The following is a 24324-nucleotide window of genomic DNA, read 5'->3' as shown; positions in this document are numbered from 1 at the left end:
CCTATGTGTATTTCTCTTTGAGACTCCCCTGTGTCAGATGACAAAACTAAAACAAGGTAGTAATGAGTTTGTTGTCCTTCCTTTGGAGAAGGTAATCCACAGATTGGGAGAGTGCAGTGCCCCACAAGCAGTGGAGCACTCTTCCCCAGAGATTTTGGGCAAGACCGTGTTTTATAGAGTGTTAGAAGAGGCACCACAGAAATAGGGCATGATTGGCTAGGAGGTCGGGGATTTCCTGATAGGCACTGCAGGTCTTGTTTTCTAGGGTGAGGTAAGCGAGCTTAAAGCTGATGTGGAGGATCGTGACTGGTGTATGTTAGGTCTCCGTGACAGGGGTTTTCTGTAAGCGCACACTGTCTTAGGTTTAGATTTGTGACCAGAGCTGGGCCAGTGGGGCGGCCTCCATTTTGTGGGGCCCAGTATATGCATTAGCATTATCAGCCGCCATGGGGCCTTCCTAGCAAGGGTGCATGGAGGATGGATGTGATGATAGAGTGGTCATTATGTTTATCCTCTGGCGATCTGTTAAATCAGTTTACAAAGCTTTGTCAAGTCTTAATGATCTCCAACCCATTAGGCTTTGGGAGTAAGATTAATAATTGTCCTTGGTGGTATAATTGTATACTGATGGTATAAAAAAGACACAGCAGCTACCTGGGGCTCTCAGGAGTGGGTAAATTGCTTGGGACGGAGTGTTAACCTGCAGAGCTTCACAATTACAGATACTACAGATTCCCTCCCACCTGTCTCATGACTGATTCCATTAGGTTTTCAGGTCTGTGAAGCTAAGAATGAATAGTGAATTTTACATTTAATCTTTTTTCCTTCTTTTTATTAACAGCTCATTTATAATAGCTTTGCTCAGTTCCTGGTCAAGGAGAAAGGGTACGACAAGGAATTGCTCACTGTGACTCCAGAGGATTGGGATTTCTGGTAAGCAGCTTTTTTAAGGTCAGCACATTCCCTCTGATTTTTAATTATTGTGGATAAAATTTTAATGCTTCCTCTTCTATGGAAGCAGAAAGTGAAATGTGAAATTGAGTCAAAGGACAAAATGCCTTATGTACTAAAAAGTTTTATGTTTGATGAATTAAAGTCCTTTCTACTTTTAAGTTAAGACTTGTTTAATTAAGTATGAAAACAAGCTAAGAGCATATGTGACTAATTTGAGTATTTTTACATGGTTTAAGTCTGTCGTTATTAAGAGTTTGAGAGGTTATTAAGAACTGTCTAAAATTTACATCTTTTATTAAAAAATTTTCTTTTATTGCCCTTCAAATACAGAACTGTAAGAAAAGAGGAAATCATCATATTTTGAATAAGTGTCTGAATTGGGACATTTGTTTTTCTGTAATTGGGTAGATACCCCTATGTCTGAGACTCTGACTGCTTACTCCCTTCCTGGCTTAGGAGTCTCAACTTTGCAAGGCTTCCTTTGTCCTTCTTCCTCATTTAAACAATAAAACAAACAAAAGTCCTGTTAAACCACTTTAAATTGTTCGGTTGAAAAATAATAGTAGTCCTGAAACACATGAAAAATACATACAGAAATAATTCTAGAACAGCAGAGTTCATGTGTTATACATTCTTCCAATGTTTGGTTAGTCCTTTTTGACTTATCCCTTTTAGTAAACGAAGAAACAAATATTTTACTGTATGAAACCGCCGACTCTGGAAGTTTTCCTGTGGACCAAACTAAATAATGCTTCTAAAGTACCCTGTCGTTTTCTTTTTAATTCTCTTAGTATTTGGTGGCCGTTTTACCTTCTTGCTTTTATTACTCATGATAATGAATGTGTACCCATTTTTCTTCCCAAATCCCATAAGTCTTTTACAGTGAAGAACCTAAAACTTAGTATTTGACTTTGTTTTAGTGGTTTTCAATAATATGCCTAGTCCAGAGGGCTAGTTCTTATAACCCGACCTAAATTGAGGCAGATTCTAAAGAGTACAGAAAAGATTCTGGCTAAGATCTTAACTTGTAGAATACAAATTTGTGTTTGTGTGTGTGTTGTATTTAATGGAAAGCGTTTGTACATTTTAACAGAGGCATACAATGGTGTTCATTTTTTGTTCTCTGTGAGTTTTTTATTCCTCTTTTTAAAAGCTCAAAGATTTTAGACACTGAATATGCTGTCCTTGGTTTGCCCACGTAACAGTTTTCCTTATGTACTTGCTCTGAGGATGATATTTAATTTTAGAATTGATATTCTTACTTGTTTGATTAACATATCATTCACTTGGGTGGGAGAGTCCTTTTTTAGCATTGTGATTTTTTGAAAATATAAATTTTTATTTCTTGGGTTAGGTGACTATGTGAATTGACTGGTAATCAGAATTTTCTATTTCAGTTGCAAGGGCTTGGCATTGGATCTGGAAGACGGGAACTTCATTAAACTTGCAGATAATGGCACCGTGCTCAGGTAATAAAATTTAGTTGTGAAGTCAAAACTTTACTCTTTCCAGGACATTTTATCACCATTTGATAGTTAAGGTATGGGTTAAAGAAGATTATTACTTTAGTCAATCAGATGGCAGATTATCTATGTGCCTGCATGTCTTTGTGTGAATCGTTTGAGCCATTTAAATATAAATCTGGAAGCATTAAATTGAAAGGTCTAATTCTTTAAATTTAGCTCATCAGAAATATTTTCAGGAAATACAGTAGAATGTTAATAACTTGCTTTATCTCTTTGACCACCCATACTGCAAAAGAGCCTGGGAATTATATTGTGCTAACCTGGAGTAAAATTGAAGCTGTCTTTATTAAGGAAGAAGGAGAGAATGGATGTTGGGTGGGGATTGGTGGTCTAGGCACACCGCTCTTTCTTCCCCCATTTATCCAAATTCGCCCCCATCATGCAGGACCCATGTTGTGTCTCAGCTCCTTCTGGAAGTGTTTCTAGATTGTTCCAACCTTCATAAGTATCTCCCCCCTCCCAAACTTAGGGCTGACTCCCTTTCCTTCCCTCCTCTTAGGGTGAGTCCAACACTTTGAGTATTAGTAAGAGTAGGGCGAGCAGTTGAGAAGCAGCTGCCATCCCTACCCTTAGTCTTACAGAGGGTACCATGGAGTGAGCATCTATTTTTCCCCCAGTACTGACAGTACAGGCAGTTAACGTGGCCGTGCAGTTGTACGATTTATTATTTATGCTGACATGGTCAGAGTTCACGAAGAGGGTGCTCAGCACAGGTTACCCCTTGTACATACTCTCCCTTTGGGTACATCATTCTTTTTTCCACAGTACAGACTCACACTCTACCCCAGACCGTCCCCTAAGGTGTAGCTAGCTAGGCCAGGTGTGGTTCCACTTCTGATTATTTTATAATTCATTTACATGTTTTTTCTCAGGCAACTAGAGATAGAGTGTGTGTATTGATTTGTGTGTGTACACTACACACACACAGTGCAGCTTTGACCATGACCTTAAATGCCACTTTCAGATTCTTACAGTATAGTTGGCTGTCTTCAATCACGGTTAAAAGAATAGAAAACATTCCACAGTTTCGCTTCTTTCTTTTATTGTTATGTCTGTCTGTTGGTCCCCACTCCCAACACCCTTTTCCCAAGGTCTGACCGTCTCCATTCAAGTTCTGGCCAACCTGCAGCTTCTCCTGAATTTACAAGGTTATGTCCTTGATGCCTGCTTTCAAACAATATAGTAGATTCCTTTTCTGATCGTATTTCTTGCTCAAGGTTCCTCCACCCTTACATATAGCTTTTATGTACATATTAACCTCTTTATAAATAGGATCCCGATTATGATTTTCCTCCATTTGCCCTTCTTATTTCATTTCCTTTTCCTTCATTTTGCTTTGCTACCACAATATAACACCAAGAGAAGACTAATAATACTCCCTAGCATTATAATTTCTCAAAGTAAACGACGTAAAATATCAACTGTTTCTCTACAGGGTAAGATTCTCTTAACCAGGCCCAACGGATACAAAAGCAGTATTTCGAGTACAAAAAATAGCTACTTTCTTGTCTTCCTGTTCCAAGTTTTGCCACATTCGTCTTGCTGTTTCCCATTGTGTTTTTAGCTACGTGGTGTCCTTGAGTGGCGTGTTACTACCCCATCTTCATCTTCGTAAGTCCCCTGTGCTCACAGCCGCCGGCCCTGGGTGCCAGGCACCTCCCGGCTCCTGCAGGCCTGACGCAGCTCGTGCTCTGACTGCTGCCCTTTCTCTCCTGCTGCCAGACCAGCTTCCCACCCAGTCCCTGCCCTTGTTTCCTCATTGTTCCAGTCAGGCTAATCTTATCTGCATAGTTAATTGACAACAACTTAGGCAAGAAGTCGTCATATTTCTCCCAGAGAAATTGTGGTTTCTAGTATTGGTCCAGGGCAACTACCACAGCGTTGACCTCAGAGTGAGCTGCAGCTACTTTGCTGGTTGATGGGTGAAATGGAGAATAAGAGCTGTCAAGAGATATGCCTTATAGGATCGTAAATGGGGAAGTCATCCAGTTGAAAACCTTTTTTGTAAAAAACCTTTCATAGTATTAGGGTGAATTAACAATAACAAGGCTGCAGGAGGGGGTGTTCAGGAGAACCACTGATGAGTCACGTGCCTCATCTCCCCAAACCAGGGCAAGCCACGGCACAAAGATGCTGGCTCCAGAGGTGCTGGCGGAGGAGTACGGCAGGAAGGAGTGGAAGCACTTCATGCCAGACTCGGGAATGGCCTGCCGGTCAGGTATGGGTCATGTGTGGGGCAGCACTGCCATTCCCTCCCCTGTTGTTTTCGACCCTGAGCCTGTGACGTCAGGACACAAAGAAGACCCTCCTTGCACCCTGCTGGGCAGGACCCACAAAGGACCTGCTATGGTTTCATAGGAATAGGAGGTATTTTTTTCCCACACGTCTGATTTTCTCTTTGGCAGTTGGTTCTGTTTTATTTAACATTCTGTTGATTCACCTTTCTACTTGCACTTGTTCTGGAGTAAAGAACAAGGAATAATACATTCCTTGTTCTGTATTTTTATCAATTTGTTACATGCACAATCCTTACTTTTGTTTCTCTGTCCCCCACTTCTCCCCACATTACTCATCTCTCCTGTTTTCTAGAGTTCTTTTCTTTACTGCCATTTCTAGTACCTTCTGCCTTTGTTTTTTTTTCCCCTTTATTTCAAGTGATTTTACACATTTTTCCAACTCTCTTTAAAGAGCTTCACCATGAGTAAACATGAAAAGATTTTTCAAAAATTATTTATAAACACAGATGTGCATAAATTAGTAAAGAATCATTAAAACATTATTATAAACAGATGGACCTTATTAAAAGTCCTGATTGTTAGTTTTTCATTTGTTCTATTTTTTTTTTTTTTTTGCCATTTGCTCCTACACTCCAGTTTTGAAATGCACCTATTTTCATTTAGAAAATGTAGTAACCGGCAAACAGTTGGAGTTATTCCTTATTACTGTTGTGTTTTTGTTTGTTACATTTGCTATCTTTTGGGGTTTTTTTTGGTCTTTTTTTTTTTTGTAGTGAGATGAAAATGTCAGGAAATGTGCGTTATCTTGATAAAATAAGTTGATAGGAAAAACTGAGGTTTCACCTTGGGGTTAGGTATAGAATACTTTCACACATCTCAACTCAGAATAGCTAGGAAGTTAAATGGATGGATTTCCTTTTTACTTAAGTGATAGGGAACGCCTGTTGTCTGTCCAGATGTAGGCAGTTGTAAATACACGTGAACAACACGGGTTTGAATTGCTCAGATCCACTTACACACGGATTTTTTTTCCATAGTAAATACTGTAGTGCTACACGATCCACAGTTCATTGAATCCGTGGGTGCGGAATTGCGGGTAAGAAGGGCTAACTATAAATTATACTCAGATTTTGGACGGCGTGGAGGTCAGAGCCACGAACCTCCCCTCCCCACATTGTTCATGGGTTAACTATAAACTCTTCTCTTCTCCCAGAAAAGGTAGGCACCCAGCTAAGTGTTTTATTCTGACATCCATTCAGAAATCGGGAGTATTTTAAAGAAGTAAAGTATTTCCCAGCTACAAAAGAAAGCATTCACCCAACACGACACACCTGTTTACCCACTGCTCTGCCCGCTAGAGAGCACTGCCTACTAGAATCCAAAGCTTCCTTGTGGTGCGTAATTTACCCAGGAGCGCTCGCTCAGAGGATGGTCTTGGAGTTTATTTACTACTAATTGGGCTGGTTAGGGAAGTGTTTCCACTCCAGGTGCCCAGGGATGGGGCTGTGACACATAATAGAAGCCTACTGTTTCTGCAAAATAGTAAGAGAAAGCTAATGCCTTTGAAACATAACACATTTTTTTTTAATGTAGAGACATAAAAGAAGGAAAAAATAGCCTGTGATTCCAGTTAAACTTTGTTTACACTAAAAAAAAATAATGGGAGCATATGATCAGGAAATGTAAATATTATGGAAAGAAATAAAATGAAGAGTAATTGTTTCCAACCCCTGTCCCCGAAGCTTATTTTTTTAAGTATACGAAAAGGATCATACTTTTTCTGTACTTTGCTTTTTTTCATTTACATCTTGGAGATTCCGTCACAATAGCACAAACACAGATGTACTTCATTCTTTTCAATGCAGGCATGCTCTGCCATCCAGTGCCTATATCATGATTTATTTCATCAGTGTCCTCACATTAGACATTTATGTTGTGTCTGGTGTTTGACCATTACAAACAAGCCTGCAGTGATGTTTTCATGCATGTATATTTTGCACTTTCGTAAATATATCCAGGGTAAGTTTTTAGAAATATAGTTGCTCTATGGATATGTGGGTTTAAATATTGCCAAATAAGGCCTTTATTTTCAAGAACTCCAATTGATTCCTTATGGGTTACTTCCTTCTACAATGAGTATATTCGTGTTCAGAGTTAAGTAGAGAGTTGTAAAGTACAAATCCCTACCAGTACACTTAGGGAGTTTGAAGCATTGATGGACACAGACATTTTATTGACAAGTTATTTGATAAGCACTTTTCACGTGGTTGCCTTGGCATGAGTATGGTTTTTCTTACCAGCCAATTTCCAGAGAGCAAGTCCTTTTGATCTTTTTCTTCCCGTACTGGTAGATTATGCAGAAACAGCTTGGTCTAGTGGAAATCACAAGGCGCTTGGAGCCAGACAGTCCTGGATCGTAGTAACTCTGTTACTTGCTGGATAAAGTGATCTGGTCAATTACTAAGCCACTCTTAGCATCCCTTTCCTTATCTTTAAATGGAGATGATATCACTTGTCTGCAGGAGAAGTGGGAACTTACACTATTGTGAATTGTTCTCTTCCCCTCAGTCATTCATATGCCTTTGTTCGATCATCACTAAGAGTACACAGGTTTGCAAGGCTGAGGTGTTGGCAGTGGGTTTTGGTGGAACAGTTTTTCTGTGTGTAAAGCTTAATGATTATAGGACTCGATCTTGATTCAGAGGCTTGTTCTCTTGAACTAAACTCAGTAATCACCTCATTCCCAGTGAGCTGTCTGCCCTGTAAGGAGGTGGAGGGCCAAAGCTTTCATGAGTACAGTCTCTGAGTTTGATGTTGGGAGAGGCATTGAGAGCAGCCTGGCACTGTTAACATGTCACAGCTGCACAAACCCTATTATGTCCACGCGGTGGTCATCTAGCCCATTTTTGATAGTCGAGTGACATCAGCCCCTTGCCTTGAGGGTGGAAGTCAATGAGTCCTTCTCATCCAACCCCTGAGCTATTTGATTAGATCCTCAACCAAGGCTCATAATCCATATTTCAACTCATAAACTGAATTTCATCTATTAATGCCCACAAAAGGAGAAAAAGCGGACGGGAAAAGCAAGAGTACAACGATGACACACCTCCTGCTCCCACAGTGCCCAGGACAACTCGCTGTCTGGTTCAGGCAGGTTACTCTGGTGTCACAGGCCAAGAAATTAGATACAGTTCAGGTTAGTGAGCCTTGGGAACTTGTGCCCACTGTCCTGGTCCCTGCAGCCCTGGAGTGTTGTGTGGTCTCATAGCATAGCAGTGTGGGCAGAAGCGTACCCGGAATAGCTTCTCCCTTTCCTCCAAATTCCTGCTTTTCCTCACGCTGACAAAGACATCTTAACCTGTCTTAGGAATGAAAATGAGTCTGAGATGTTCCCACAACAATTTCAGCTGTGAAAGAGTAGAAAACAGGAAGACTATGCTAACCAAAATATTTTTAACTGAGGGAAAGGACATAGAAACCTATGCAACCATTTTGTGAATTAACAGAACTTTGACTTTATTCCTTATATATCCTTAATAATGTGACATGAAGACGTGAGGGGCATTAAATAGCATTTAAAGGGAGAGACATCTGGCCCTTGCAGAGAGTTTTCTCGTAATTTACCCGTGACACTTCTTCATTCCAAAATATAGTTGACTCTTGAACAACTCAGGGGTTAGGGACACTTACCCTCGTGAAGTCAAAAATCTGAGTATAACTTTATGGTTGCCCTCCCTACCTGGGGTTCCTCCCTATCTGAGGCTCTACATCTGTGGATTCAACCAACTGCAGATCACAGATCATGCACTGCTATAGTATTTACTATTGAAAAAATTACATGTATAAGTGGACTCATGCAGCTCAAACCCATGTTGTTCAAGGGTTGACAGTAATCCACTCTATTTTTAGATCATTCATTCATTCAACAAACATTTATTGAGTGCCTACAATATGCTGGACATTGTGCTTAGTGGACACTAAGGAACAAGGCAGCTGTGTTGCATAACCTCATACATAGCTTACAAATGGGAGGAGTGGGGACTCAGAATCAGGCAGTTACCAATACTCTGCACAAGAGTAATTATGACCATTTGAAAAGTACTTTCTTACATTAAACTGAAATCTGACTCCATGTATTGGTTCGATTGGATTCCTCCTTGTACCAAGGGTTCTCTAGAGGACTCTGAGGTTACGTTCCCCCTCGGAGCAGAGTGGTTGCTCCTGATCCCAGTATGTGGGAGTGAGATAGTTGTGAGGGTGTGACGTGGAAGGAAAGAACAGCAGGAGCTGAATTCCACTGGGACTTCTGAGGAGAAGTGCAGAGAACACCTCTCAGAGTTGTCAATCCATGGGACAGGAGGCTGGGGCATTCGTTCACTGGCTCCTGACCCTATTGATTGAGGCTTGCCATGTGGGCTCCAGAGGCTCTCAGAGAAAGGGAATGGCACAGGTGAGCTTGAGATAGGATGCTGCTATTTAGCACAGCTGTGGCTGGGATCAGCCACGGACCAAGGGGCTGTGACACTCAAAAGTGTCTGCCCAGGGACAGCAGAGTCAAAAATGACATTGGTGCCAAGGAAGGGCTCAAGTTTAATTCTACCCTAAGGCCAAACAGGATAAATCAAATCCCTCTCCTCCCAGAGACCCTAGAGTGTGCCAGTCCTGTGCTTCCGAGTTTCTCTAAGATAAGCACACTGTGTCCTCACGTGATCTGATTTTTTTATTCTTCTCTTCACTCTGGCTGTTCTTAACACTGTACTGAAGTTTGTCTGAACTTGTATGAAGATTGAATGCGGGACTCTAGGGGACCAGAGCACAGATTTGCAAAGGCACTATTGTGTGGAGCACTTCATGGTATTCCAGTGTTAGGTTGATGGTTTTGAAATTCAGTGACATTGATAATTTAAATTGTGACTTTTTCATAATCTATTTCATGTTTGGGATATGGTCTAATTTTCACATTTAAAAAAATAAATATTTTTTAATAAAGTGCTTAACTATGGATATCCTGTTTTAACTTTCTTGTAGTAGCCTTGTAGCTGAAGCCTTCTTTGAAAGGTGATGATAGGCTGTAGTGGAGTGATTCTGAATTGAAATAAAAGCCCCTTTAAGTAGCGAAACCAAAATCTAGTCTCTCTTCAGCCAAGTTTCTGTGTATGTCACATAAACGAGGCATCAGTTTGTTCCCAGTTTAAATTTTTGTTCTTTTTAGGAAAATATTATTTTTATGATAACTACTTTGACCTGCCTGGAGCTCTTCTGTGTGCCAGAGTGGTGGACTCTTTAACAAAGGTGAGTGGGGCTTATTTTTTAGAAACTGTGCAGTGTATTTAGCTATAAATCAGAGGACTTAATTATATATGTCTTTTGAGTTGAGATTTTACTTAGTTTCCTCTTTGTGGTTTCAGAGGTGACTGAGGAGGAAAAACAGAGAGAATTTGGTCAAAATATTTTTGGAAAATTAAATAGCGACCATCCCTTCTCCCTCCCCGACCCCACCAATAATAAACCTGTTCTGCAGCAGGGGGTGAAATAGTCTAGAAAAAGAAAATACCAAACTTGTGTATGGAAAAAATATTTCTTGGTTTCATTAGCAGAATTTTTAAAAATAAATAAAAGAAATTTAAGGAAATTCCGTGTGTCTTTTTAAGCATTGTAAATAGTATAAAACCAGAAAAATGAGAAGAAATTTTAAAATTCATCATTCTGGGCATAGTTTAATGCATATAGACTTTTTCCTTGCCCTATGTATCAGGATGAGATAGATCTCTGGTTATATCAGTTTATACCTAGAGTTTAGAACCTATGAACATAAACTGGTTTTATGGCAGAATCACTTTCCTTTTTGCATATATTGTTTTTAAAAATCACAATGATAATGTTTCTGATAGGACTAGATAATGGTTTATTTTTGAATCAGAATTAATTTGTATGTTTGTGAAAGTTTCTGTTGAGCAGTAGTTCTGGCTTATAGAAGTTATTATGAGATGGAGTCAGTTTCTAGTTTTATAGTGATTATATACAAATGCACCAGTCTTTAAATTGGACTTTATATAATTTAATAATATCTAGTAGTTGGTCTTTGTTTAGATAGAAGGACACTGGTTAATGTTTCCAAGGAAGCACAGGGTTATTAACGTTGTATAATTTCCTGTTTACTTGCTTTCTGGTTTAAAAAAAATCTTAGTAAAAATGATTTGAATTTTGGATTAGGAACCTCCTTAATAATAGAGACTTGCTCCTCTTTTATACTGAAACTCAAGTAAATGTTCACAGAATTCTACAGTAACCAGCTTTTGAGGTTTTAAGGCTTCAGGTCTCTTAGCTCCACTGATGCCATGGTACATGAAGTGACACATTCTGGTACCTCACAGGCTATAACATTGTAGATTTGCTCATGTGTTAAAAATATTCTATAATGTTTAGACTTTATAATGAGTGGAAATTTTTATTTGGGTTATGTGAGTTATATTAATATTTAGTCATATGTATATATCTCTCTGATCAGTGATTTTCATGGAAGATTTCTTTCTAAAATCACATTTAGAAAAATGAGAAGTTTTTATGTTATGTTTTCTAAAACATGAATCCCTATTTTAGAGTACAGTGACATTATAGTTGTTTGTCAGGTGTTTTCTGTTATGCTTAAAAACAAAATTATTACATGTATCACATTTGGATTTTTTATTTTCTTTAGCAGAACAATGGTCAAAAACCATTTGATTTTTGGAAGGACATAGTGGCTGGTATACAACATAATTATAAAATGTCAGCTTTTAAAGGTGAGTAACGTGAAGAGAGACTGTAGATGTTTGTTCAGTGCTGTGTATCTAATGAATTACTTAGAAGTTACCTATTTTTCTGTGTTCCTTAATTAAGATTTAATTTGGTTTTAAATATTGCCATAAAGTTGATACTGGTTATATTTTAAGAGGTTCTTTTATTCATGTCTGTTTTGTGGCCATAATGGCCAGTATTCTAAGATATGCAGTCTTTTACATGCTTAGCAATAGGGTCATTTTGTGGGTTCCCCAGAATTTGCTGTTTCCTGGCTTGGGAATGAAGGTTGGTGATACTTGTAATCATTAGTATAGTAATTATAGACAGATAGGGAAAGTGAAAATTCTATTCTTATTGCTTAAAAATAGGACTGGCTCGCCTAGAATGGGAGCAGAGATATCACCAACCCAAGCCTAGGGTTTTACAGTTCCGTCCACAGGTTTGCTTGGGTTACACAGAGAGATTGCTTCTAAGAAATTTAAGAGATGCCTTTATAGTATGTTACCCTGATGACTTGAACCAGACTGCCCTAATTCAGCCAGTGGACCGGTGGATGCTCAAGAGCAGTGTTTTTCAGCTGAGAAAAATGTTGCCTTTTGATCGACATAAAAATTGCTTGCCTTCCTTTTAATGTAGTGTAAGCCATCAAAATAATCCTAAATGTTATGACTAAAAACATGTCAAGGCAATAAATAGTAACTACAGAATATTTGTTCAGACTACATATTTCTCTGCTGCCTGCTTCTTTCCTTCCCAGAAGAACATCACTACGTTTGGGTGATTGTCTTACTTTTCTAATCCCAGCCACCAGCCCTTCACCCTGGCTTGTAGATCACATGTGGTTCTGTTTGATGGCTTTTCACAGTCCACACTGAGTGCTTGGGTGTGTGGGAATGCCCATCTCCAGTAGGAGGGCATAACCATGACACCTATAAAAGCTACCCACCACTTTATCATTTTACTTTTTATTAACTTTGTAAAATGAAAAGCCTTAAAAAAAACGGTTGAGAATAGCAAATTGCTGGTGTCAGATAAATTCAGCATAATAATCTATTCATGTTATTTTATTGCATTGTAAATAAGGAGTAGATAAATCATCTCGCGAGGCACAGCTTAAAAGTTTTAAACAGCAACATAAAAATACAGTACAGAGCATAAATAAATAACATCGTTTCATTTCTAGTCACATTTTGAAATCCTTCACATCAGTTATAATTTCACTGGAATCGAAGGCCCAAGGTACATATGCTAATGCTCTGTAAACCCACAAAATCGTATTACATAAGACTCAATAAGGAATTAAAGCAAATTAATCACACTTCTGTCAAATAAATAGAATAGGTCAGACATCATTTGTTTGACCTATCCTATTCATCCAGACATCATCTGTATACCCTTCACTACCCAAGTTGTGAAGGGTATACAGAAAGCTTTCCTGCAATCACAGAAAAGTTTGAAAAGGTTCATGACTAAAGCACCTTGCACTTCAGATTATTTTTAACATAATATTTTGGGTTTTTTATGAGAGCTGTAAAAAAGTCTATATGCACCTGTATACTTGAATAGATATTGATGAAGGGGACCATGTAAGCCTTTGAGTAATGCACCATCAGAAAGATCTTAGGGTATACAATGTCTTTTAAATATGGATATTCAAGTATTTAAGTCCCATAAAGATACATGACACCTGAATGTTTCCGAGAAATTCTCCTGTTAATCATTAGAAACAGGCTTATTTTAAAAGGAAATGGTGAATTTCTAAACTCAAATTTGACATGATTTAGCATCACATTTCAGGGTTTTTTGAGATCATTTTATTTTTTTAGCTTAGCAGTACTTTTATGGTAGAATTTTTAAATACTGAAGGAGTTCACAGAAAACTTTAAAGAGACTTAGGATTGCTGACTAGAAACTCGAGAGGGCCTTCACATATTGTACACTATATCTGAAAGCTCAGATCTGTGTTTTGGAAAACTAAAATTAGTCACATTTTATTCAGCCTACCTCTATATGCATTTTGTGGGGTGGGGTGGAGTTGGGGAATGCCTTTTCAAGCAGATTCATATTAGCTCGGTGGGAATATGCTCACATTGGAGCCACTAAGAATCCTGAGAAAGAGGAGTGGACATACTCAGAGGAGTATAGCCCATTCGACCCTGCATTGGGCAGCTGGAGCCACACCTGGTCATTTTCTGTGAGATCGATTATGGCGCTCCCTGAAGCCTGATCTAGGTAGCCTTTGATGTACTCATCATAGGTGTACATTACAGGGGTGCCGTTCTTATACAGGCCCACCCAAGCATGGGTCCCTTTCACATGCATGTGGTAGGAGAAGTAATATATTCCTGGAATCCTACAGGTAAAGATTCCAGTTCTTGGGTCATAATGCTGTTGCCTGTTATATAAAATTTTATCAAATGGGATAGGAGTACTTATAGTTGGGTAAGCTTTGGAGAGAATAACAGTGAAAGCAGACACAGGCATTCCTGTTACTCCCTGGTTGGCACTAACAAAAGGCCTCTGGCCTGCCTTCACAAAGCCCTCGGGCAGGACTGCTTGGCCTGGGGGGCCTGGGGGGCCTGGGGGCCCCGGGCGCCCTGGGAGGCCAGGCTCTCCAGCGTGCCCTCTTGGACCTGGTGGCCCAGTGGGTCCATTGAGACCTTTAGTTGCTATGCCAGCTGGACCAGGAGGACCTGGAGTTCCTGGATCCCCTTTGGATCCAGGGAATCCTGGAATGCCTGGTGGCCCGATGGGACCTCTAGTACCTGGCATTCCAGGGGCACCTCTTGGCCCAGCCTCACCATTGTGCCCAGGCACTCCCTTAGCTCCTGCTGGGCCCGCAGGGCCTGGGAGGCCAGGAGGTCCTCTAATTCCAGGATCACCTTTTGGGCCCGGCAACCCTGGGTTACCCTTAGGACCACTGAGACCCGGTTCTCCTGGGTACCCTGGTTTTCCATCTAACCCAGAGGAGCCCCTTTCTCCCTTAGCCCCAGGGTATCCTGCAGGCCCGACTGGCCCCATCTCACCTTTAGGGCCTGGGATCCCGTGGTTGCCTGGAATGCCTTTTGGTCCTTGGGGTCCCATATTCCCAGGGGGTCCAGTCAGACCTGGTTCCCCGGGATGACCTGCTGGGCCTTGTTCCCCTTTGGCACCCAGACCCCCCGGAAGGCCTACAGGTCCTCTTTGTCCTTTCAGGCCTGGCAAGCCTGGTTTCCCAAAGCCAGGAGCCCCTGGGGGCCCAGCTATTCCTGGAGCCCCAGGGTGACCTTTTGTCCCTGGAACCCCTGGCTGGCCTGGGGCTCCAGGGGCTCCTGGCTTTCCAGTGCCTTCTGGTCCTTGTTCCCCAGGAGGACCTTGGGGGCCTGGTGGGCCAGTTGGTCCCCTTTCACCTGGAAAGCCCCGATCACCTTTGATACCTGGCTGTCCTGGAAACCCATTTTCACCGCTTTTTCCCGCTCCAGGAGAGCCAGGTGGTCCCATGGGACCCTGAGGACCTGGGAGGCCCCTGCCACCAGGGCGGCCAGGAGCACCATATCCCGTTTCCCCTTTCTGTCCATTCATACCAGGGACTCCTGGTGCACCCTTTTCTCCAGGAAAGCCCCTGGGTCCCGGGGCTCCTGGAGGTCCCTGTGGCCCAGGTTTTCCTGAAACAGAAATTCCAGCTGGGCCGGGGATTCCAGGTGGCCCTGGCTGGCCCCGTAGTCCTGGTAAACCAGCTGGTCCAGTATCTCCTTTTGGTCCGTATGGTCCTCTCTCCCCTGGTTTTCCTGGGAGTCCTGGCAAACCTGGCTTCCCAGTGGCTGATGGTCCCGGTGGTCCTGGCAACCCTGGCTCTCCTTGGGGTCCAGGACTTCCATAGCCTGGTTTTCCTGGTGGTCCAGATGGACCTGGGTGCCCTCGAGGTCCAGCAGGGCCTGGTGGACCAGGAATACCTTGCTCTCCTCTTACTGATATACCTACAAGACATGCCCAGTACACATACCGGGTCAGAGTGGGGGGTGGTTAGTAATGCTAAGGAATCATTGCTTCTCAAAATATAAATGAGGACAGGACATTGCAGTGTCAGTCAGACCATTTTGGCAGACTGGTCTTAAATGGTTTGACAATACATTTTATATTGTTTTAAAAAACACAGCTAGAGAAGATGATTTTACAAGATCATGGCTACCATAGTACTTTCATTGCATCCTAACGATCCATGAAAATAAGCTGGGATTGAAGAATTCATTTAGAATTAGAGTGCATTGGAGGTAAATTTATCACATTTATTTTAGGAAAATCATCTACCTAGAAAGGAAGGGGGAAAAAAGACATTTGACAGAAAAAGGCAAGTACAGAATAAATGGGAACAAGTTTAAGAACTATAACAACTTTCCCTCAAAAAAGCTATCCTATAAGATAAGGGAGAAATGCAGTCTGTTTTAATTTACGTCTGCCATGACCCTGCTGAACAGTTTAGATTTAGGATGACTTTTTTTTTTTAACCTCAGTACATACCGTGAGCTCGTACATTCTCTGTTATTGACTTAACATTGAAACAAGGAATTCAAGAATTAATGGGCAAGGTACATACAGTAGTGTTAAAGTGCTTATACGAAGTTTTCTTTGACTAATGCAAATATTGTTGATTTCATAGATCTGTGGGTTCATTTGAGCTAAGTACTTATACTGATATAATAAATTTAAACTAAAAAATTACTTATTCAGTGCCTGTGATGTGAAGCATGCTATTGAGCGACAAGTATAGGAAAAGCGCAAAACACCTCCTATAAGAGCTTTAATCACAAAGAGAATAAAACAAGTGTCCATCTGATAAGTGCTTTAAGAGGTGTCCAGGGTTTTAGTTTTAGTCAATCTAAGGTGGGATGTAACAGACATTGCTGGCATTAGGATATACCATTATGGAAGCATTACCATGTCAAAGAATCTTTAGGCAGCATTATCATAAGCCTCGACAAAATAGTCTTTTTTTCCTTAGAGAAATTCTTTGGTAGCTAGCAAAGATGGTAATGAAATTGCTTATGTTTCTAAATATCTACTTGCAGGATTTATATTAAAATTAATTTTCTGTTTAATAAATTTTCAGAAATATAGTTAGAATGCCTGTGTATACTATTTAGATTCTTATGCTGTCCTAATAGTTCATAGTAATGATAGTTTTAGTAGATGTCGCTGTCGTCAAATAGTTTGGTCAAAACCCTGAAAATGACTTGTAACTGTGACTTTTGAGCTACATCTTTTTTGTACAGAAAATATTAATATGCTTAAACTCCATTTAACTAAATCCTTAATGGCTTTAAATATCAAAATGAAGACTAAAATGGAATTAATATTAAATGAATTGAATTGTAAATTGCCTTTGAAAATGTATTTTTACGGGTATAGTTTCTTTTAACTATTAGTTGTTGGTACATTTAAAATCTTTCATATTAATTAACTGGCATGTAAGAAGTAGTCAGCCAACAGTAGTTGAGAATATTATACTCTTGGGTAGAGGTGTTCCTGATATTTGAAAAACATTTGATAACCAATGAAACAAAATACAGAGCAGAATCATTAAAACAGATATACTGAAATAGGAAATTCATTTGGGTATCTATATATTTTGTACTAACTAGAAGTTATACTTCATTTTGCAAACAAATGTGTGGAGTTTTATTTATTCATAGATTTTAAGAAAATGACATCAGGAAAAAGACTATGAAAAAATTAATTTATGGAAGAGATTTCCATGTATTTACACATGTATTGTTGGTTGACTTTAGTGTACATATATGATATGTCTGTATGTATAAATGAGCATTGATACATTGCAAATAGAATAAATGAATAAGTAAAGGATTTCTTTTAATGATTTGGAATAAAATAGGACATTTTTAAAAATGCAAACCATATTAAATTGGGGTTTGCTTCAGAATCTTATAAAGATCATGTCTGTACTAAAAATAATTGTCTTGGTCTGGTGGGAAATCTGTTTAACTGTTAAAGTAGAGAGGAAAAGCAAGTCTTACTGAGAATAACTGCATTGAGCACCATTTGAGACTGGAACTCCAAAGACAGTGATCTCTATCACTTAGAATGTTGCCCTAATAGGTTCTCCACCTCTCCAGTACATGAAAGAATGTGATTTCTGTTGTATCCTTGAGGGACACAAGCCCTTGTTTGTAGCTTGATAGGGTGGCACCATCCTCAAAGAATAACGATTACCCAGTAGAGAAGTTTCTTAAATGCCCACACAAAGTGGTTGATTATGTCAGAATGTGGCACTTGTGTGCCCACCAGTTGTGGAACCCTCTGCAGCATAATTTAGTGTGTCTTGGACTGAGTTCTCTTTTAACCTGTTTGAACAGATGTGCCTAGGAATTGCACAGGAGTTCTTTGTACATCTGTTATCAACTCAGTGTTTTGCTTGTGTAAATTGTGGGCTTTTATCTTCGTTTGACTGCCAGTGGATAATAATGTTTTTGAGTTTCTACCTTGTATTGTCAAGTAGACTAAAGTGGATTTCATAGTTAAAATACAGCTTCTAAACTTTTCATTTGTTAACAAGATATATGTTTTCATTTTTTCTACAAAAAAACAAAATGATGCCGTACATTATGGTGAAAAGATAGAAAATATTTTAACCTTCTAAAACTGGTGGTGCATCTTATTTTAATTCACAACTGTTCCTTATGGTCTTGTAAGCTACAGAGAGTCTGAATTTGTGATCACAGAGTGTATGTTTGTCATAGCATTTCAAATTTCATTTGTTGCTTCGAGTAAAGTATCATGTTTTCTTGTTTTTTATTCTTTTTTCCTAACTTTTTTCTTTCTTATGTTTTATTTGTATTTTGAGACATTCAAGAGAATCTGTTGAGTACTTGTGCATTTATTTTTGATCATTAAGCTACCTTTCATGAAACATTTAAAATTTCATCTTTCTTTTTTAAAAAGACAATCCTATACATTGAATTTGCTAAAAATGGTTGTTTCCAAAAGCATAAAAATTTTTATGGCAAATAGCTTTATTTACAGTATAAAATATGTAAGCATAATGAAAAAATACTATGGAAAAGAAATTTGAATCCTACAATCAGTTCATATTACTCAGTGTAATTCTGTAGTGTAACAGGCAGTTTGTGCCAGATAGCTATTAAATGGAATTAGTGAATATGAAACCTAATTGTTGCCCTTCTTTGAGGATCTGTTAGTACTTTACATACATTATATCAGTACTCTTCATAGTAGCCAAGAAAGCTGAGCAGATGAAGGATAGATTCAAGAACAAAGTTAAAACTTGTCTAAGGCTATACCACCAGTACTATAGTAGTAGTAAGAGGAGGAGGAGGAGAGAAGTAGAAATAGAAGTAGAAGTAATGGAAGTAGTATGAGAAGTAGAAGTAGTAGTAATAGTAGTAGTAGAAGTAATAGCTAACACTTAAGCACTTTACATATTAACTCATTTAAGTTTCAGAACAGCCCTTGAAAGAGGTGCTCCTTGTTTTACAAATGAGGGAACTAAAGCACAGAGAGCATAAATAACTTACTCAAGGTTGCATAGCTAGTTTGAAGCAGTTAGGTCTGTGCACTTAACTACTAAACTAAACAAAAATGCATTTAAAAATTATGAGAATTGCTACTTCGTTTGCCTATTATATAAATTTCTTTGGAGAGCATCTCATTTTATTTGATAATTAAGACTCAATTTTGTATGTATTTGTAAGTTGGCAAAATAAATTTTAAAAGTAAATATGTGTAAGCATTTAGATATATAAACCTGCTACTCTTTTTGTATACAATTGGCAATTATTTTTAGTTAAAACATCTTAAACATTAATTTGATTGGATTAATATGTCTAGATTATGGGTAGTTATTTGTGCAAAAGCATCATTGAGGGAAAAAATTTCTATACCTAAAATTTCGTAATATTCTTCAGGTATATCTTTCTGCTATACTTGTGTGAAGGATATGAATGTTCTTGAATAGACCTACTTTTTCCATAAATCCTTTTGGGCTAATTGAGGAGTTTGAAGATAAATTTAACGCCAAATAAAATTTAAAACATTTTGTTAAAGAGATCATTATGATTGTAGAAGGCAAAAACCCGCTAGTCAATAGAGCAAAACATATAGTTCAGTTTACCTTTACTCTTTATGGCATAAGGGATGAAGAACTGTGTCTTGGTGTTGGATGGTGGGCCTTTTATGCCTGTAGGTGTTTGGTATCGCTCAGTATAAAATACTCCATGGACCAAGTTCAAGGATATTAGCAGCAGAAGGGCTATTTGTGGCAGCATGTTCTCAGATGGATTCTGAAAAACAATAATTTCATATAGCTTCATTATTGACCTGTTTCGTTTTTCTGATGTTTCACAGGTGAATTCTTTAAATAGTTATCTACTTTTTTTAACCTTATCCTATATATTCTGAATATATTCCATAAATTAATGAGTTATAATTTTGTTAATTATGCAAGTATATGTCTTAGTTGTTTTTGAAAACCACATTCAGGTAATCAAGTGAAAATAAAGTTATTTAAATAAAAGAAACACAGAAACTGTAATTGGATGTCTGTACTAAATAATTCAAGATCTTTGATATAGACTGAAGTCACCAATAGTCTCAAATACACTGAAATTCAGATTAGGACATGTTTTTACAAATATAGTTTAATTAGGACTATTTTTTATAGACTGATTCAAATTAAACTTTCTGAATGCACTTTAGTGGAAAGCCATTTTTTTTAAATCACAAAAAATAAATAATGAATTGAAGCTTGTTTCCAAATAAGCTAACATGGAAGTCCACCAGTCATAGACTTACCTGGATGCTGGAAGTTCCTGGAGTTGGTTTCTTACCAGCTCTCTGTGCCTTCCTCTGTGCCCAGGTGAGCTGCCCTGCAGTATTTATACTGCTATTCCCTTACTACATGAGGTTACCCAGAGTTTAAGCTCCTCCCCCTGCCCCAGAGGTGAAAAGCACAAATTATGGTGGAAAGTTCTATTGGGCAGGCATACAAGATCAGGTTGGGCTCTCTTTTTCCTTGTTTTCTTATTGAAAAATAAACTTTTTGTCTTAAATATATATTAATAGTTTTAACCATGCACCATCTTTTTCTGTGATTTTATTTTAGAAGTTATTACTCAGATGTTTAGGTTAGTTCATAACGGGATGATCCTATCCCCTTTATATTTTTAGAAAGCACATTCTTGTGTTAGTTGGTTGAAAATACTTGGTAGTATATAAAAGTAGGGGAAGAAGTCTTTTGGAGGGGAGTGTGGATTTAAACCATCATCTAAATTTACTTTGGTTATTACATGAAGCCATTAATGTGTCCGTGAATGTTTCTAAATTTTTATGAAAATAGCTTACTCCAATTCTTATTTTTAGGCTTGAGAGAAACACAATGGTGAAAATGTAGATATGCGGTCCTGTATTTCAGAATTTTAATATAAGTCCTCAGCTGTTAATAAGAGAAATTTTAAATGTTAGCATATAAATGTTTCAGTGTTTGCATACTATTTAAAATTTTTTAGACAGAGGCAAGATATCCATGAATTTGATAGTAGAGTTAGCAATAATTACCCTGAAGAATTTATTTATTGTTCTGAGTGTGTGACTTTTTTTTTTAATTGGAGTATAATTGCTTTACAATGTTGTATTAGTTTCTGCTGTACAACAAAGTGAATCAGCTATATGTATACATATATCCCCTCCCTCTTGAGCCTCCCTTCCCCCACCCCGACCCCCATCCCACCCCTCTGGGTCATCACAGAGCACCAAGCTGAGTGGACTTGTAGACACGGGGGGAAGGGGAGGGTAGGATGAATTGAGAGAGTAGCATTGACATATATACATTACCATGTGTAAAATAGATAGCTAGTGGGAAGCTGCTGTATTGCACCCTGAAGGATTTAAATTCATTGTTTACAACACTATACTGTGTTCAGTAAATGGCTTCAGATTTTATTGCTTAATTTTGGGTTTTACTTTAGAGTTGCAGTGGAGATTACAAAAACCCTTAACTTGATAAGGTCATATCATGTCCATTTAAATAAGGTTGCTGTATTCATTTCATAAGAAAAATAATCTTCAGACTTTGCTTTTGGCTTTTTAAAAGTATTATTGGTTTACCTTGCAATTTCCTTCAGGGCTCTTGAATCAGCCCAATTAGAAACATTTTTTCCCCCAAAGATGAAAGTAAATGTTATCATTCTAATTTTCAGTGGTTAGTATTCTCTTTAACAATGTTAGGAGACTCTTTAAATCAGTTTTCAGGATCCTAAAGAGTCTAATAACAGGAAGTTGAGAGGCCAAATTCTGATTCCTACTAAATTTCATCATTTTGGAGCTAAATCACATCAACTGTACATGTAAAGTAGGTGAGAAGGAAAATTCCATAATAGGTATAGATACATCTTTTTAAAAAATCTCTGCAGAATTAAAGTGGTATGGATTCAGGATTGATCAGTAATTGAAATAATTGAATGTTTGACCAGTAGGTGAAATAAGGGTTTGTTCTTTTTCTTCCCTTCCTCCTCCCCTGCATATAATTTTCTGTATATATTTTGAACTAAGCCTTGTATTGCACCTTGTAGAATTGTAAGTGGATAACTCATCTCACTGCCTTCCTTTCTTCTCTCACTTTTAGACCTTTTATTGGTTGCCATATTTAAAAATTTACAATGTTATTGGTTGCCATATTTAAAAATTTACAATGTCCTATATGTCTCTATATAATATTCACAGATATATATGAAATATGGCTTTTATATCAGTTCAGATTTACAGAAGAATTGGAAAGATTATATTTTCTAATCATTCTTTTTTTATTGAAGTATAGTTGATTTCCAGTGTTGTGTTAATTTCTGCTGTACAGCAAAGTGATTCAGTTATACACATATATACATTCTTTTTTTATATTCTTTTCCATTATGGTTTATCACAAGATATTGAATATGGTTCCCTGTGCTATACAGTAGGAACTTGTTGTTTATCCATTCTATATATTCTGATCATTCTTTCATCATTGAAAATGATCTATGCAATAGTTTTTGTAATTATACTATTACTCTACTACATCTGTAAGAGACCACAAAGGTAAGTGAGAGAAGTGGCTGCCTTCCATCTACTGTGGTTCATTTGGAAAAGGTTTTGAAAAAGTAGGTAAGGTAACATTATGGATGCCCTTGAATACTAGGCTGTAGAATTTGTTTTAAAAGTATTTATTAGAAGTGCATATTCTAGTATTTTTGTGTGTATATATGGTGACACACACATACACTTATTTGTTTGTAATCGAGACTGATACCCTGTTAGACATCACTCATGTGAAAGTTCAAAGATTAATTCTTGGCCCTTCATTCTGTGCACCTGTGTAGACCAAGTGTTCCTCTGTGGCTACTCTGACTATTTCCAGAACTTTTCACCTTAACCTCTCTAGGTGTCTGTTTTTTCATCAACACAATGAAAAGGTTGTATTAGGTTTCTAAACTCCTCCCAGCTTTAAAATTAGATTATTCTTGTGCTTGAGGTATTTTGCTGTTTCCTGTGGTGAGACAGTGGGCTTGGCTCCATTTAGTAATTATGAGACAAAATCCATACCAAGTGGTCATATGCCTTCTTTTGGGGGTATGTAAATATATGTGGGTATTTGTCATTCTATATTCCCATTTAACTTTGGAAAATGTGGTGTCTTTATTGAATAAGCCTTGGATGCTCAACCCTTTTTGCAAATAGTGTACTTATTTCAGCACAAGGAATCTGACTACTGTTTGCTTTGTTAGTCACATAAGAAACACTGTCTTGTCCAAAATAGATTGTAGAATCAGAATATTTGCTAGCCTCACCCCACCCAATTGTGTATTTAAAACTATTTTTATTCTAGGAGTTTACTTGTAGCTGTTGGAAGTGACTAGTCTGTGGCTTTATGATGAAAACCCATTCTACTTAAAGAACAGAAAGTCCTTTTAAGCTCAGTAACCTAAGTGGTTTTTTAATATCAAATATCAGTGCTTTTTGCACATCTAGCATTTAGCTGCTATTAAGCTCACATGTTCATTTTCACTTCCCCAGGGTATCATTAATTCACCAAGTATTTCTTGAGTACTTTCTACATGTCAGGCATGGAGATAAAAAACTGGACGAATGATGTACAGCCGCCCCCCCTTACAGTGTTTAAACAGTGGTTCTCAACCTTCCTTCCACAGTCCTGGGGTACATGACACAGTTCCTTCTGTCTTTGGGGTTCATTAAGATCATGGTGGTTCAGAGACGATATTTAGAAAAAGCTTCTCAGGTGATCATGAGGGACTTCTAAGTTGGAATGTCTTAGTCTGCTATCAGTGTTCTATTACCAGCTTGTTAATATTAGATACATAATTTTTGTTGTTTTTGTTCATATGGTTTTTAACTTTACTATAGAAAAATTTAGTCTTATCCATAGAAGTAGAGAGAATGGTTACAGTGAATGCCTTTGTGCCCACTACCCAACTTAAACTAATCTCAAGTCACTGTCACTCAATCCTTCTTCCATTCATCACCCCCCATATTTTTAAATCCTATATATTGTACCAATTCACCTGTGAAATGTCAGTCTATTTCTCCAGAAGATAAGTTCTTTTTCTTTAAAATAGTATCTTCATCATACATAAAAAATTAGTTATTTCTTAATTTTATCAGATGCTTTAGTTCACTTCAGATTTCCCCAATTATGTGTGTACACACACACACACGTAAGTATATATACACACATGTATATACACACAAACATATATATACATATATATACTCACAAACATATGTAGAGATACACAAGCACATGTGTAGCATACATACATATTCAT

At 38.1% G+C, this 24324-nt stretch overlaps 2 protein-coding genes across 2 annotated transcripts in view; one reads left to right on the top strand and one right to left on the bottom strand.

Moving 5' to 3' along the window:
- The window catches only part of NT5DC1 (5'-nucleotidase domain containing 1), a 121719-nt gene that overhangs the window by 4870 nt on the left and 92525 nt on the right, over positions 1 to 24324 (top strand). Inside the window, exons 2-6 of the mRNA XM_061207380.1 lie at positions 842 to 933; positions 2352 to 2423; positions 4592 to 4698; positions 9930 to 10009; positions 11415 to 11499. Coding sequence (XP_061063363.1) covers positions 842 to 933; positions 2352 to 2423; positions 4592 to 4698; positions 9930 to 10009; positions 11415 to 11499 — 436 coding nt within the window. The remainder of the gene's footprint in view (positions 1 to 841; positions 934 to 2351; positions 2424 to 4591; positions 4699 to 9929; positions 10010 to 11414; positions 11500 to 24324) is intronic.
- On the bottom strand, positions 13583 to 19776 carry COL10A1 (collagen type X alpha 1 chain). The gene is made up of 2 exons (XM_061207405.1): positions 19623 to 19776; positions 13583 to 15453 (listed from the first exon to the last, which is right to left on the bottom strand). Exons 1-2 carry the CDS (start codon positions 19774 to 19776, stop codon positions 13583 to 13585), a joined length of 2025 nt encoding a protein of 674 aa, XP_061063388.1.

This window comes from Eubalaena glacialis, chromosome 12 (genome assembly GCF_028564815.1).
Source record: "Eubalaena glacialis isolate mEubGla1 chromosome 12, mEubGla1.1.hap2.+ XY, whole genome shotgun sequence".
NCBI lineage: Eukaryota > Metazoa > Chordata > Mammalia > Artiodactyla > Balaenidae > Eubalaena > Eubalaena glacialis.
Note: the sequence above shows the minus strand (reverse complement) of the source record. Positions and strands in the feature narration are given on the sequence as shown.

What these genes read in the sequence shown, in the direction of transcription:
- COL10A1 (XM_061207405.1), bottom strand. Translation starts at nt 19,776, where the DNA reads ATGCTGCCACAAATAGCCCTTCTGCTGCTAATATCCTTGAACTTGGTC. An exon ending in TTATGCCATAAAGAGTAAAG is followed by an intron (nt 15,454 to 19,622) that starts GTAAACTGAACT and finishes CATGTCTTGTAG; the next exon opens with GTATATCAGTAAGAGGAGAG.